Below are 17,400 nucleotides of genomic sequence, written 5' to 3'. Positions count from 1 at the left end.
ATTAGTCAGAATTATGCATACACGTTCAAACAACATTGCCAGGTGGCAACATTATCTACTTTAAAAATACGGCGCCCATTCCAAAATGTAGTTCGCAGTCGCCACAGATCCTTAACCCATTTATGCCTAATGGACTCTCCCATCCTTCTAAATTGGATAAATTTATTTCTCAAATTAGGGATGCCTAGATTATTTATTTCTATATTCAGGATATTTCTTACAGAAATTCCTTTAAGCAAACAGCGCAGACCCAGATGATACGCCGCATCATGCGGCGTCTCATCTGGGTCTACGCTGTTTGCAAAGGCCTTTTTTCTAGACGCTAGGCATAATTGGGTTAAGCTAACCATGAGATTTATTCAACAAAAAATGTTTATTGATTATTATTTATTATTTTCTTAATAGATATTTGGCAATCCATAATAGCTCGCTCAAAGCATCTAACATCGGAAACGTATTATTAGAATTGCTAACACAATACACTGAGTAATAACATTTAAAGTGGCTAGGCAAAGTGGAAGATATTATTCATCACTTGCTAGCAAGATCAGCGTGCTTTGTCCACAGTGTTGAGAGCCTATGTGACGCTTAAAGCCCCTATCCGACGAAGATAAGTTAAAAAACATATGGGCCGTGCTATGTGAAAAGGGGGTTTAATGCATGTGCGTAAAGTGTAGTCCCAGATTAGCCTGTGCAGTTCGCACAGGCTAATGTTGGATGAAACTTTCCGCCTTAACTAGATTTTTGCTTTGAAGAGACTTTCTTGAAACGATAAATATCATAAAAGCGGAAATCGCTGTTCCTGGTTAGCCTATGCGAGCTGCATAAACCCATTTCTCAGAGCGCGACTCATATTTGAATGGCATCAGTTCCAATTTCAGAAACTATTGTTAACTTAAAAGAGGACTTCTTCGTTTGTGACGGATTTAGGCATAGGTTACAGTTGACTAATTAATTCTGATATTCAATGGTATACTTTCTAACAAAATCATCTTCTAATTTACCGGAGTACTTTTTCAGTTAAAGGCACTCGTTTTGATAATCTTTAAAGACATTTGTGTTAAGACGTCCAATTTCTTTTTTATTAACAGCATAGATATTATAACCGTTAAGGAGATTTAAGATGCCAACAGACGTAAGTTACAAACCAAAACGCAATATACGGTCAACGATGTAAGCGTTTCGTGGAACGTTACCACGATGCCGCGCGATTCGGAGAATTCACAAGTAGCCATTATACATACGAATATAGATTGCTGCCCTTTTGTCCAAGGATGGGTTGGGATTATGCAAGTATATGTTGTTAACTACAACCGAAATTCATTCAAATGCGCAAACAGTCTACTTTGTTTTTCTCAGAACAACGCAGAATCACGCAGAATAACGCAGTCTAGGTATTTACATAAACATTGTGGTGATCGTGTTGATATTTGAGATCAACAATCTGAAATCAGCACTTGCAACCTTAACCCTTTGCATGCTGGGAAATTTGCCGTCTGCTAAAATGTCGTCTGCTGAATTTCTAAAATTAGCATTTTCTTCGATTTTTTTCAAAGAATACTATCAGAATAGCAAACAGTGTGGATCCTGATGAGACGCCACGTTCTGAGCCTTCAAAATTCGGTTCCAGCACTGAAAAATACGCGGACATGTGAAGCGGTGGGACTTAGTAATTTGTTTGTTGAGCACGGTAATGAGACACATGGAATCATTACAAATGACAGCTATAGAACTGGACGTAACATAACACAAATTGTATTTCGACACTTGATAAAGCATATACAAACGAAAGGTCAATGATTTTATCAAAGCGAAATGTAGTTTAATTAAAAAAAAATAGATAAACGTTGGTACAATCTAACGCAAGGATAGTGTGTTTTTTGCAAAGCAACGCTTTAAAAAAAGAGATTTGTTTGAAACCAGCAAATACAGCGATAACTTTTTCGAAAAACACGTTGGCCTGAACGTTAATGATCAAAGTAGAAATATTCATACATCCACCTATATGACAACAACAAGCCATACATATCACAGTGATCAGTGTTTTTAATGTGCAAAAATCGATCAAATGCTATTTATAAAAATTGTTTTTTACTTTGGTTTTATTTATTTAGTTTTTAAACATTTAAAGTTTTTTCCCAATTTATTGAAGGTTGCAACTATAATTTAACCAATAAGTTTGTTAATTTACAATAATTGGCGCTTCACGTTCATTATATATCGTATCTGGTCTTTTTGTTTCTGTAGGTAATTTGCTTTTGTTTACATGTGTGTGCTTTTTTCCTGAATGTGTTTTCAGAACGTGTGCGAAAAGAACGATACAGAACAAGACCAGATATCGAGATACAATTTCACTTACAAAAACTTGTGTAGATACAACATCTCGGTTATAGACGAGAACAAAAATTCTGATGTCTGCTTTTACTGTTTGTGTAGTATTTTCTTTAATAGTGAAGCACATTCATAATCAAGTCGTAAAAGCTATCCGATTTCATCAAAACACGATGTATCAATTTTCGTTGAGGAATCAGATACAATCGACGAAAAGAAGTTGTCATTAATACTTCAGTTTATCGCATGTTCAATATCGCTTTTGATTGGTCAACAACTGATACATGGGCTATCGGATTTCCCAATCAGGGACGAGGCAGCAAGGGAACCGCTTTGGCACGTGACGTTATAATAATAAAATTGTGAAGATTACTAGTATTTATGGACTTGATGACTAACACACATTCTGTGGATTGATTCATAATCAGGTGAAAACATCGCACACCACGTGTTGTTATTCTTATTGTACATTTTGATCATGGGTCGTATAAAGGCCACACTACACTTTATAGAGGACCTTATTCTATGTATGATATTATTGGCATTTGGCAATGTTAAATTGAGCTGAAAAGAATTAACATGTCAAAAGAGTTAGATAAAATGTGGTTACTGACCAATTATCTGCAACTCATCTTGCCACCAGTTGTTTATAAAAATATATTTTATATTCGATATTCTACGTGACCCACCCAGTCCTAATAGCCGAAATGATCCGTAAAACAAAACTGTGTCTTTGTGTCGTATGAACGAATCTGCAATCAAACTAAATTTAGGTTCACAACGTACATGCATAATAATCAGTTGTCAAACGAAAGTACGGTTGATATTCATGCATTATTGTTCTCTTTCCGGGATATTGTTTTAGTATGTTGATGCTGCATTAACAAATATAAGTGTATATGAAGTGAAAACACCAAAAATAAACAACGGTTGCGATAGACAACTATAAACTGTAGATGCCCATAATATCACTTTAAGTAACAAACCCTGACAATACCATGACATTTTTTTTATTATATTTCAATATAATACAGAAATCCAAACAAACTCTAGACTAAATGAATGCGTTTTCGTTTTGATGTATTTGTAATACTCTTTATCTACGCTGAAATTATAGTAAGATATTTATGAAAAGATTTCAAACGCAAAAATAACCACTCGAAACAAATACGCATACTTTATATGTAAAATATATATAATATATTCAAAGGCAAGTTATTTAAGTTCAAAATTTCTTAAAATCATACGAAATCTTATTTGTATGAAAAACTATAGTTGGTTTAGTTTATTAACTGAACATGTAAATTTAACTTAACAAAAACACGAATTTTCGAACATCTACATAATTATCTACTGTAACGGTATCAATGTTGTTCGCGACGCTCAAACAGATGCGTTTTTTTGTAGAATTAATCCTGACTCATTAAAGAAACTTTTTTTAATATTGTGATATTCGCATACGTAAATAATTTACATAAATTCAATTTAAAATTTAATCTGCATCGCTTTCGAACATTTTATCAATATCATCATCAACAATAAAAAGTGAAACCACCCAACTAAAGATTCCAAAAGTCTGGATACAATCTCTGAGTAACTTCCGCCGGTGTAAAAAGAAAATTCTTCATAAAATTCTGAATCATATTTTTCTCCGCGCATCAGTCAGAGGTTATTGTTCTGATTCGAGATTCCGTGGAATCACAGACACAGCGTTCCATATGGCGTTTACTCCATGCTTTCTTAATCCATAATAGAGCCGGTTTCAAAGAAGAAAGGAAAAAAGTGTGAGTCACAAAGTGGGGTACAGAGCAAGGAGCCAATGAGTCAGAACGTTCATAAACGGTGATGGTTTTAAGTGTTGAAGAGGGGGGGGGGGGTGATTCACTTTTCTTAAATTCCAGTTTATTACTCTTTGAACACAATTAAAAATGTTTTTCTAATCTGCGGGGCTGCTAATCGTTGTCTTGTATTACCGGTGGGAGTTTTGAATGGGAAATGTCACATGTTTTCGCGTGAATTCGAAACTTTGGATGAAATTATCGGGAGTTTAGTTTCGAATCGTCATCAATACTAAAAGAAGTTTCCATGAAAGAAGTCATTTCTCAAGACGCCTTTAATTGATTTTAACACATTAGAGAAGTCATCAAGTATTTCAACAATACAGATATATATCCACTGTTTTGTCTTCACTAATTGACTGACTCATAAGAGAAAATGCACGGTGTGATATTAATCACGCCTTTGATAAAATTGACCAGAAAATGCTTTAAGTATTTGTTCCTCATTGCAACGTCCATTAACCAATTTTTGTGTTTGCCAGATTTATTTTCACTGAACAAATTAGGATATCGCGCAGTTTGAAATAGGGATGTGGCTATAGTGTTTGATTATTATTGTATGCATATATTAATAATTAATCATATTCTTATAAACACGAACATGGCGAACAAAGAAGCCCCATATTATAAATCGATTGCTTCTTCAGAATGTGTGTTAACATTATAATACAAGATGTTTTATCAATTATCCATTATCAGATATCATGTTATTGAAGTTATAATCTTAATATTTGAATTTAAAGATTTCCTATTGGGTCATTGTTTTGGTGTCATAGTTACTTAATGCACAACAACTACTTTCTGTGTATAAAAAGTACAAATGTGTTCATGCAAATATACTAACGTTTCTAGAATACGTATCAGAAAAACTTTAATCTGAAGATTGAGCCGCATCCTGTAGAATGTGTATATATTCCACACATAAATATAAAGATAAATATGGTGGCAATATTTTAACTGCAGTATATGTTACCCAGATATTGAAATGTTAATATTGATTGATTAACTTCTTATTTTCAAACAACCTACTTAATGCCTGGAATGCCTTATACGTGATTTCTTACTGACATTAAACTTTGCTCTAAACTTAGAAAATACATCATGGACGATTTTTTTTTTAGAAAATGTTCTACTCCAGAAATGCTCTAAAGCATAACTGTTCATAATATTATTTTTATTTCTGCATTATTTAAGATGATTTTTTTCATACGTTGACTCTATTCTTGCAGAAATGGCGACCCCAATCTTACAAAAAGCATGAGCTACGGTACGTTTGTATGCTAAAATGACAAATTAAATGCTTGCATGCCATCAATTCGAAATATAGCACATGCGATTGTAAACACAATAATATTAATTTGTATACACTATTCGTTATATGTGTTTGCCTCTAATAAACAATACGTTATTTACATATTAGAACATTGTGATCATAAAAGCCAATTGCTGTTAAACAAACAACATGTTATATTGTTTCATTATTCGCTCTAATTTTTAAGTTGATTGTGTATTTGATTTAATTTCCAGCTTATTCTAAAGTCTGCATTCCATGAGTGCTAATTGAAGAATTTTTATTATATTTTCTTAAACAGGTTTGAAAGACTAACGAGGAAAACGTAACCATTCATTGCAAGGTAAATAAACACGTTGCAAAACTGATACTTCGTGCTGAATTTAAATATGCCGTTTCAATGTATTCTCGATATTGTTTTTAATTTCAATCAAAGACAAGGAAGACCGAAATGACTCACCAGAACACATTGGAACACTGGTGCTTGATGTTGGAGATCCCACCGGACACATAAAGGCGCTTGCCGCACGCGCAGCTCGCGTGGTCCGCCCGGGGCCTGGGAAGGGGCTTGATGGGGGTCCAGGTGTCGGTATCGGGGTCATAGAACTCGACCCCATCCGTGACCTTTCCCTTGCCGACCTCTCCACCTGCGGAATAGACGCGACCTCTGTTTTACGTGCACAAACATGTCGTAAACAATTTTACGGCACGACCATAAAAAATGTTTATTGCTTTTTTTTCTTTTTTTTTATATAATAAAATATACATTCACTAATGACATGTGTTTTTCTTTGACAGCAATCACATAAAGGAAACGTTAAAATATTTATCGTAATGGTTTCACTATGTTAATTATTATATTCTTTTTTTAATTGACTATAAACCCTATATTATTATTTTCTTTTAAATGAAATTCATATCGAAACCCCCAACATATTTAATCAAATATTTAATTAAAAACGTGTGTGAAATTGACGATTGTAGGCTGTGAGTTTAAGAAATCATATTTTAATATTTGAAGGCCAGCTCATACCGCATGTGCAACACGTATGTTACACAAATAGCACATCACACATAATGTACGTTTTGCTCTTACATCAAGTTCAGCCGTTCGAAATATTGTCAAGTATTTTCCTCATGTGCTAAAAGGGTATTTTGAATCCGACAGTATTCGAGCATGGATGAACTTGTGTGGTTTATTTTAGTCCATATTTAAAATCGCAAAATATATTGGAAAATAACCGAAAACTTATGAAAAATCATTAAAAACGTAAGTGAAGTTAGAAGTACGATTGAGTATATATGTAGCTGTTAGCGAAACAGTGAAGTTGGTGAATGCAATTACGGATTAGATATAGATCTAAATAATGACCGGTCGCATATAATAAGTTTTGAAAACTTGAACTTTTCACCGCCACAGCAGATGTATATTAAGATTTGCGTCAAAACGTAATATATAAGTCGTAATGGCATTAATTGTTGCTTGTATGCTGACTCCCGACTTGGAGGTAAATACCGATCAAGGTCATATATGTATGTTCGACCTTATATTAGTGTAACTATGCAATCATACTGTAGTTTGCATATAATTAAACATCTACTCCACGGACTTTTCTCAGATAAATATTCATGTTAAAGATGTAGAGTGCAGGTTCCAGGGAGGACATTTAAAACTACATCGTTTCTTGACAAACTGGCACAGTGAACGCTAATCTTGCCATTTACAGACAAGGTCTTATTTACCATTTCATATAATCTTCAGTCATGGCCAATGTCACACATGTGTTACGTTGGTAATGACTCACATTTTATCTGAATGTCGCAGCACGGATTCACGTGTCGAGCGTATGAAAAAAAAAAAAGGGCCCCGTCATATAATTCTCAGTTTGTATATTAAATTAGTGATGAATACTAGGAAACACATTTTCACCATCGTCGTAAATCCATCAACTTACAATTAGCGACAATACGGACGTGTTCTGTGTCATCGACCAATTGAATATTATGATGGCATTTGGCGATATATCATATTTTATGTCATGCTTTTCCGCAATTGAACCACTTATTGGGTTAAATGAGCATTAATTTCTCGCACGGGAGGAACGGAGCATGAAAACGTCCGAGGGTTCGCATTTGATGAAGATCGCGTTGATGCTTTTGAGTCCTATAAAGCAATAAATAAATGCCGTTTATCTGTAATTGTTTTCACAAAGCCGAAGCAGCGAACGAAACTAATTCTGGCAGACCCATTCGTGTGGAAATAAAACGCAATTGTGTTGGGAATGACCCCGGACAGTCCGATCTCGTTAATGTCATTTTAATTTAAGGGCATTTTGATGAGGCTTTGGTCAGCAGCTGCACGCTATCTATGTTGTTGGTGTTGTTTTCCACCGTCTCCCGTTGACATATGTCACTGGAATTTGTATCGAAATTGCTCGCACTTTTAAAAGGGTAACTAACAGAAGACAGTTTTTTTCTGTTGAATTGCATTCTTCTTGTTGGTTCGAAGTTGTTTGAGTGCCAATTACGGGTAGAGATACTCTGTATTATTGGGATACTCATATATAAATGTACAAAAGTTAATACAACTTTTTTATGTAATGCAAAGAACGAATATCATCGCATAAATATATTTATACGCATTATTTAAAGAGAACATTTGATTTATATCTGTAAGTCTACCACGTATATTTAACTTATGTTCTTATGTTCGTCGCAGTTTCTTCCCATATACAGTCAAGTGAGCTTAGAAACCTCTCTGATTTGAGTGTTAAGTCAAGCATAAAAAATTAGCTTAGAATCGCAGATATTTGGATTTTTATGACAAACGTTAAAAAATGCATAGATTTATGGTTGTTCGTTAGAAAGGTAAGCTTAGAAACGTACCAATTCAGATTGTAAAGTCAAATTTTAAAAAGTAAGTTTTGAATCGGAGCTGTATGGATTCTAGAGGCAAACACACACAAAATAAGCCTAGATTCGTAGGTGTTTGGATTGTTAAATCACACTAAAGAAAAGCAAGCATAAAATCCAGCTGTTGGGATTCTAAATGTAAACGTTTGAAAATTAAGCTTATGATTTTTTTTATCGGTTAAGCTATGCGTACCAACTTACCAGTAACGTATATTTTCCCGTCAAGCACATCAGCCGTAAATCTACATCGCGGCTCTTGCATCTGAGCGCACGCGATCCATCGCCCTGAGTCCGGGTTGTACCGCCACGTGTTTCCGAGGATTGTTCCGGAAACCCAATCTTTACCACCGAGCAGATAAAGTTGCTCATCAAGAACGACAACTTTGTAGCCCACCAGGTTCCGCAATTTGTGGAAGACAGTCGTATTCATTTTAGGAAACATGCGGTCGCGCGTTCGCGGATCGACCATGAAGTAGAAGACGCGCTCGCTTCCCACAGATTTGTTGAAGAGCAAGATGAACTCGTATTGCGGTTGGGTTAAACTTCGCCGAGTTGACATTGTTCACTCTGCATAAGAATGTTAAATGTGCTTTTTTGTTGAAAACTATTACGTCAATTTTGAACACCAATATGTCGCGCGTACAATTATGTTTAGTAATGTTTATTAAATGGCTTAACCAACGCTTGTCTACTCTTTGCAAAAATTGCTGAAAACAGTAAAATTCCTCAACCAAACATGTCTATCTGTAGCATGTGAAGTCCACACATATGTCCATATTGTTCACGAAAGCTATAATCAAATGCATTTATTTTTAATATTTAAATAGCATAGATTAATTAAGTTAACGTATACATGAAATTCATATTTACCTGATAAATTCTGTTTTGTGCAATACAAGCGTTCACGGATTTTCGATGATTTAAATCTCGACAAGACGCATAAAACAAGCGCTTAATGCGGATTAACGAAATTATCCACATGAGTTGCTTATAAGGCATAATTGCGTCTACGAGTATTCTATAAGCAGTAATCCTTTTCAAATCAGTGTAACTGGAAACACCATAAGTTGTTTTCATCGATTAAATTCGCGTTTAATTCACTACCGCATGGCATCTTCATTTCGACCTGTGTATTAATATTACAGTGGATTATGTTTTAACACTCCTTAAAAGGTTAATTTCAAACAGTTCATCTGAAAGAACTTCTAATGATATTGCAATTTGAGTTGAAAATAAATGCTTTTTAGAAGAATTAAATGGGATTTTTTAATAAACTTTTGTTTATTTAAACATCCCCATTGAACCTCTGAAGTTGAGATTATCAATGATTAACAGTTGTACCCCCGAATCCTTTATGCCAGGCGCTTGTAAGGAAGATATTTGTTCTCATCGCTTTAGCTTGCTACTAGTGAGCTAACCGGTCGTGTCACAACGAGACTTGACCCTTCGATCTCCCGCTCAGTAGGCGGAAGACCTAAACCCCTACACGAAATCCCAAAGCTTTAGTACTTCAACATCTGTTTTTCTATCTAATACCTGGGTATACTTGAAACGCTTTTGATACCAAACAACGTGTGCCGACATGCCGAATTAATGTTTAGTATAGCATTTTTAATGTGTGTTTTTTTTTGTAAATTATTCGAGTATGTACATGAATTAACAACTGAATTTCGGATTGGTCAATGAGGAATAGCAGCGAAGCCGATAACCGCCAAAAAAAGAGCATTGATGAATTCGTCCGGGCACTTATCCTATAATCCTGAACCTCAAAATTGCATGCATAGGTTAATTCCATACCTAATAAATTTCTTAAGCATACTTGTCGCTACGTCATTAAACCGACACTATTTCATCCTATTTAAAATAAAACATCGCAAATAAGCTTTAGCTATGTTACTTAACTTAACATATTTAGTTACAGTTTTCTCTAAACGGTCAGATGCTGTACTCATCAGCATGCCGTAGGCCGAAGGTTTTCTGTCGAGAAACGTTCGCATTTGATCCGGCTTTTCCGCCACTGACTCTTATTGTATTACAAACATAGTCTTCTTTAAGCAGTTATATCGCATTAGCAACCCGTAATTTGCCTTCAATGCTGAGAAGAATATGTATACATCTACTGCGTTTTTGCGTTTGTTTATAATACTTCGTTATAAATATGACTCATATTGTTTTCGTACGTCAACCCTGTAATTTCATTCTGTAATTTACATTTATATGAACACCAAGGTTACGACAGTCATAATTTAGATACCCTGTAATGAGGAAATGAAATAATAAATTTTAACCATACTGCATAACGTGGAAATACTGTTTGAATATTAAATGTAAACGTATCAAATATGAACAATATTGTGCTTTTCTCAACGAAATATGAATATAGAGAATAATAGGTTAGTGTTGATTATAGATCAGGTTTATCATGCGAGGCTTAGAAAACAAAAAGCACGAGCCTTGGCGAGTGCTTTTTCGTTTTCGTGCCGAGCATGATAAACCTGATCTATAATCAACACTGACCTATTATTCTATTTATCCCACTTTTATTCAGTAAACTTTTTTTATTTAAACAAAATAAGTTTTCACGAGTGTTTGTCGTACTTTTATAATGACTGTAGTGTAACCAAGGTCAGTGTATTACTCCGCGTTCCAAAAATAACCGCTGATCAAATAATCATTTTTTTAAATCAGAATATCGTTCTGTAACAAAGTGTCGAGCGTTATTAATTACAATTTTAATCATATTGAATTGCAAATCTTTAAGTTTTATGATATCAATATGACATTAAGTTGTTATATTCAAGGAACTACATTTGTTTACAACGTAGCCTAACACCACACACAATTCACTTTCGATATCAAACTATCGAGTCGATCACGAGGTGCACATTATTTGCTTCTTTGTTATAATATGTGGTTATTTCGTGACGAAATAACAAAGATAACTTGGATTTAAGCTAATTATATACATTAACATTTTGAATGTTGAAAGTGGCACCAAAGAATTGTGAGGCAAAGTTGTTCGAACGCTGGTGAACCGTGAAGTGACTGGGTGGGGCGAACATCAAGATCAACTTGTTCGACGGTAGACAGTGGTTGTCTAGGCTGCATTTCGGCCATAGTTTCGGTGCGTGAAGGTGTACAAGAGGAACTGTTGGATTGTTACATTTACTGGACTGAGCAAGAATGAACACTTTTGCAGCTGTTCAACAGATATGTTGGAATAATTGGTTAAGGACTGGACATTTTTGTGCCCTGTTATTGCCATGGTTTCAGTGGGTGGATATTTGTTTTTCGAAATTTTTGGACCAGGAATTTGCGAACTGAGTGGTTCGTTATTCTCTTGTGCTTGAGAAAGCCGGAGTCTTTTGCCATGGCCTTCAGCATCTGACCTAACTTGTTGACACCCAATTGTTGACGCAAGAATCACCGGGATGCAGTGTCATTTGTGCGTATTGCCAGGTAGAAAAGATGCTTTGAAGAAAAATCAGATTGATGCATATCCAAGTACAGCTTGTAAATTAACACAGGATTTCTTGTTCCAGACGATTGTTTTCTACGGTCAAAGGTGAGCAACTCGCACTGACTTCTTCAAAGGGGAGCAACAACAGAACCTATTTGCATAGTGTTAAATTTACCTAATACTTGAGGTTTTAATAAAAATAAATGACAAAAAAACACGTTTTTTTGCTACTTTCCTTTGTTTTAAGGTCATTAAGATTGACAAACATTTGAGATTGTTTTTATTATTGATGCACTTGGCAAACACAGGTGACGAGGTGCGTGGGAAAAAGTAGTCCCGGTTCGGCAGTTGATGACGTCATTTCGTGCCATTGATTATAGCCTTGCCGTTGATTATAGATGAAATTTAATAAACGGGGCTTTAATCAACCGATTTCGCTGTAAAAGTGGGATAAATACATTTATTCTTTTCAAATAAACTATTATCATTGAAAGTTCATAAACGTTCTAAAATATTCATATTTTTGCATCTTGTTAAAGTTCATCTGTCAGTTCTAGGATATTCAAACGAGCTGTTAACGTCGTAGCGTCGGTTTACGTAACTAATTCAACGTAAATTTACGAGAGAATGCTAATAACGTCGTCATACATTTGATATATATAGTGCAGGTAAGGGCTAGCAAAGTAAAATACTTTGATGTGAGTAAAAAACGAAAATGTTAAGCTATTAAGCCGTTACAACGAGTAAGCTTTATTGTTCCAACGACTTACTTGGTCGTCCTTGCTGTTTTATTACTCGCCCCATGACAAAGTATTTCATTCTCATTGTCAAGATATCACGTTACGCAGACTAACACACACATAAATAAATAAAAACATAAACACGTTGCATATGTGCCTCTGAATTTTATTAAAATGAGGCAATTTATCAATTTATCAATTTAAAGAGTTAATTAATTACGTGTACTTAGCCCATTCGTTTATTAATTGCATTTAATTGTACGTTTTTGTTAATGCTTTATCATTTTTAAAGGGATCTTTTCACGTTTTGGTAAATTGACAAAATTAAAAAAAAATGTTTGAAATTCGCACATTTTCGTTTTAATTATGATATTTGTGAGGAAACAGTAATACTGAACATTTACCATGGTCTTATATAGCCATTATATGCATCTTTTGACGATTTAAAAACCTGAAAATTATAAAGCGTTGCAACGCGAAACGATTAATAATTTGGAAAGTTCTGTTGTTGTCGTTTAATTTTGTGAAACTACGAAGATTGCTTATATAAAGTATAAAATACGTATATCAGACGTATACGTATACTTGGCAGGATGGTCGAGCGGTCTAAATGGTTTTTACTCCAGGACTCCGGGGGTCACAGGTTCGAGCCCTGCTGCGGGCTACTTTTTTCCATTTTTTTAATTTTATTCTATATTTTTTACTGGAGCTTTTTAGATGTAATGTTTACATTTATCAATATAATGCATTTAATGACAAACTTTAAAACATGCCAAAATCTGTGAAAAGGCCCCTTTAAGAATATCTGGTGCTGTTTATTTTTTATAGCATCCTTCGCGTAAATTTTTTTTACACGCTTTCCCTTTTTAAAGATATGTGAAAACATTTTATTTGTGAAAAATATTTTCTAAATATTATATATCACTCTTTCCTATAAAGCGATTCCTCTGATTCTGACGGCCCTGAGTCATCCGTAGGCCCGAATTTTACAAACGTTTCAAACATTCGAAACGTGCTCGAAGTGCTGATTGAAATCAACGTTTTATTGGCGTACTATAAGACCATTTGTTGGCTTTGAAGTTGTGCACTGACTTGTGCATGAACGAAAGCAATTTCGAGGTATCATCCGTAGAGGTACTGAGTCATCGTGTAGAAATTTATATTAACTTAATTATCTAAAAAGAATGCACACTTTCTATATAGATTCGATAAGTGGCGATATTCATTCGTGATAAAATCAAAATGGTTTGGCTTTGATCTACTACAGCTGATTGATGTGAAAACAAGCATTCTTGTTCGATTTGTGAAAGCCAAATTTTACTTGATCATAAGATTAAGGGAATGTTTTGGCGTTAACAATAAAGAAATACTCGTATTTATATAATTTATATATGACAGTTTCGATACATAAAGCAAAAGATAATGGCTTATTTAGAGGTATAAGACAAATAAATGAGTGGTTAAAATAATTAACTTTGAATATGATAAAACAAATCAAGTGTGAATAAGAAACAAATAAATGAAACTGTTTGAAGTACTGAGAATTTTTTTTTAAAGGAACACAGTAAAAATGGACATAAAAGGAGAATACAAAAACTTATGGTCATTTTACTGTACTCTTTCTAATAAATCTTATTACAACAGTCATCCATCGAGGCCCCGTTGTTTCATTTAAAACAAATCATTATATATATATTATATATATATATATAATTGTCGTTGAACGTTGACTTTTGTTATCACTTAAAAACCTTCGTCAAAATCGTGATAAGAAAAAATTTGCATTTCCTTACAAATATTGCCATTCCCTTATACTAAAAAACACATAAATATGCGCAATTGTTTGATGAAATGTCCCATTTGTCGCATTTTGCTCCAATGTCCTTTAGCCGTTTTAAACAATTTGAATTAATATGCATCACGTAAAAGTATGACAGCGGTTTCAAGAACACTTTTAATTTCATTCGAAGCTCTAGCTGTTTTACTAGGTAACATTCACCTGACAGTGAGTATGTCCGTTGTGTGAATGTATACTAAACAGGATAATGGATAATATAGTTTTGGAATCAATAAAGTCGCGGACTTATCGTTAGTTTAACCCTTTTTTTACTTTAGCTCGATGCTATCGAAAAACCTAATTCGTCTTCAAACGCTCTCGAGTAAATTGCCTTTGTAAAACCAGTACTTGGTGTCACTGGGAGAGGTCTAAAGAACGCTCCTATGATGGAGATCGAACTCCTGGTCTCCCGGTCGCTAGACGGACATCATATTCACTCGGCGACCTATGGAACATGCTTGATACATGTAGTTGCCCCAAATAGTCTTATCACCTGATGATGATGATGCTCCTGTTGTGTACCGAGTAAGCACTGCCAATTTATAACATTTTTAATTATACACTTTTCATCCCCACTTAGCATTTTTGACAAACGAAAACTTTTTCATTGACATCACCGATGTCATTTAAACGTAGGTCCTTTAACAACGCATTAGAATGTTTTCGGTATTTTGGGTGTTAATATTATATTGGTCACTAAATGTAATTATTGAGTCAGTTATTATCTGTATCAAATGTCCATTTGGCACATGCGTTCATTCCATGTATATAATTATAAAAGTACATTAAATGCAACAATGAAAAAAACGCACATGGTTTAGTTCAATAATTTTGTGTTTAATAGTGGGTAATACTGAACTAAGACAGGTGTAGTTTGCCAAGATCCTACTTCCGGTTCCGAATCTTCGCGACGATGAGTGAGCTCCATCTGATCGGGCCATCTTCCTACTTTTGATCAAGTCCCACACAAATACAACACTACCACATTGCACCTACATGAGCTCATCAGTTTCGGCAATCTTTTTTATTCGTATCAACAAACAATGGAACTTATTGATCCTGCAGAGACCAACTCACCCAACGCAACACCAGAAACAATCCAATTACACATCTGGACCGAAGACCAGCGTGACCTCAAACTACCAAAAGTCATAAAAAGTCATCATAACCGCAAAACAAAACGATCGCCGAACAAAAACCGCAAAGGTGTCTTGCGCCCTCACCTTTGGCGTGAGAAACGGTTCGAATTGTTTCCACATCATCGTTTGCACTGCACTTCATTGACCGCGTATGTAAGGTGTAAACATGTGCGGTATTTGTGGTTTACAAAGTTCAATGGAGATCAATAGCTCCATACAAAAGAGGCATGGATATTATCTGTGCAGGGGAGGTATATGAAATAAGCGGTGAGGAATGAAGGCAAGTCGAATCCGGATTTAAAATTGCTGTCTCGTGATATAATCCTCCGATTTAATTACACACATGTATTGAAGCCTCGCTCTGGGAATAGATTCAGTTCACACAGGCTAATCAGGGACGACACTTTTCGCCTTACTTGGATTTTTGCTAAGAAGAGACTTAATTTTAACTAAAAATATCATAAAAACGGAAAGTGTCGTCCCTGATTAGCCTGTGCGGACTGCACAGGCTACTGTGCGGACTGCACAGGCTAATCTGGGACGACACTTTATATACAGGCATTAAGCCCAGTTTTCTCAGAAAACGACCCATATGATTTTAGCAATCATAAATAATCATGTTTTTCAATGGTTGGTTTCCTGTAAATCGTCTGCCCTAGCGTCATTTTGTAGGAGCCCCTCCTTATTTTTAAGTTTTTATTATTTAACGCAATGTTTTGTCTAAATTATTTTTATAAGAACATAAATAAAATGAAGAACAAAATGAAACAACTTTAAATCTAGTTATTTCGTAATTGAGGAGTTCGAAATTTAGTAGAGTACGATCGCCTGCCATATTATTCCTGTCTATAAACGAAGTCAGTGGCATTGTATTACGTTTCGTTTATTGGCAAAAACGGCAAAAGCATTGCCTTGGGCCATTTACAAAAAATATAAATATTATGGCCAAGACACACAGAAAAATATCATATATATACACACAGTCATACATACATAAATACATAAACCCACATATTATATGACTATTTTAAACATCAAAATATATACATCAAATAGGTATATTCAGAGTTCACACAGCAAGCAATGCATCACGTAACATCGAAGCATTATAACAATATTTAGCAACGCTTCTGATTTTTCGTTTAGATCTAGATGACATGAAATTAATAAACATATTCATAGACGGCCAGGAAGTATTTACTAGGTATTTTTTCCTAATGTTAGTAAAAGCTGTACAACATAGCAAGAAATGGTATTCGGATTCAATAGTGTTTAGTGAACATAATCTACACACTCTATTATTGCGATCTACATTTCTGTATCTTCCCGTTTCGATTTCAAGATTATGAGAGCTCAGACGAAGTCTTGTAAGTGATATTCTTGATTTTTCGTGTGATACATAGTCTAAATAGTCCTCATATTCAAAAGTTCTTTTAAATTTACAGTAGTAAGATAACTTAGGCATATTTGAAATGGATTCTAACCATGTTTGTTGAAACTGGTCACGGATCCGTTGTCTCACTGAGGCAAAATTAATGCTGATATTAGAATTTTCAAAAAGATCACCATTCCCCAGATAATCAAAGTAGGATTTGCATGCTTTAAACCAGCAAAAGGTATTAATATTTCTTTGATTTGTGAACACTCTATACATAATGGAATCTGTCTTATTCATTATTTTTATATAAAATTTAAGAGCTCTTTCTTTACACAACACTGCTAATGGATATTTGCCGGTTTCACCTAATACAGCCATATTTGGTGTTGATTGTTTTACACCAAGAATTATTTTCAAAAATTTAAAATGTAAGGCATCAATTTCCTTAAAGTTATATATTCCCCATACTTCTG

At 34.6% G+C, this 17,400-nt stretch overlaps 1 protein-coding gene across 1 annotated transcript in view; it reads right to left on the bottom strand.

Moving 5' to 3' along the window:
* LOC127872298 (kelch-like protein 26) overlaps nucleotides 1-8,932 on the bottom strand; it is a 49,156-nt gene extending 40,224 nt beyond the window's left edge. The window contains exons 1-2 of the mRNA XM_052415627.1: nucleotides 8,575-8,932; nucleotides 5,921-6,107 (exon numbers count right to left, since the gene is read on the bottom strand). Coding sequence (XP_052271587.1) covers nucleotides 5,921-6,107; nucleotides 8,575-8,932 — 545 coding nt within the window. The remainder of the gene's footprint in view (nucleotides 1-5,920; nucleotides 6,108-8,574) is intronic.
* Nucleotides 8,933-17,400: the final 8,468 nt, after the last annotated feature.

The sequence above is a fragment of the Dreissena polymorpha genome, chromosome 3, assembly GCF_020536995.1.
Source record: "Dreissena polymorpha isolate Duluth1 chromosome 3, UMN_Dpol_1.0, whole genome shotgun sequence".
NCBI classification, from domain to species: Eukaryota; Metazoa; Mollusca; class Bivalvia; order Myida; family Dreissenidae; genus Dreissena; species Dreissena polymorpha.
Note: the sequence above shows the minus strand (reverse complement) of the source record. Positions and strands in the feature narration are given on the sequence as shown.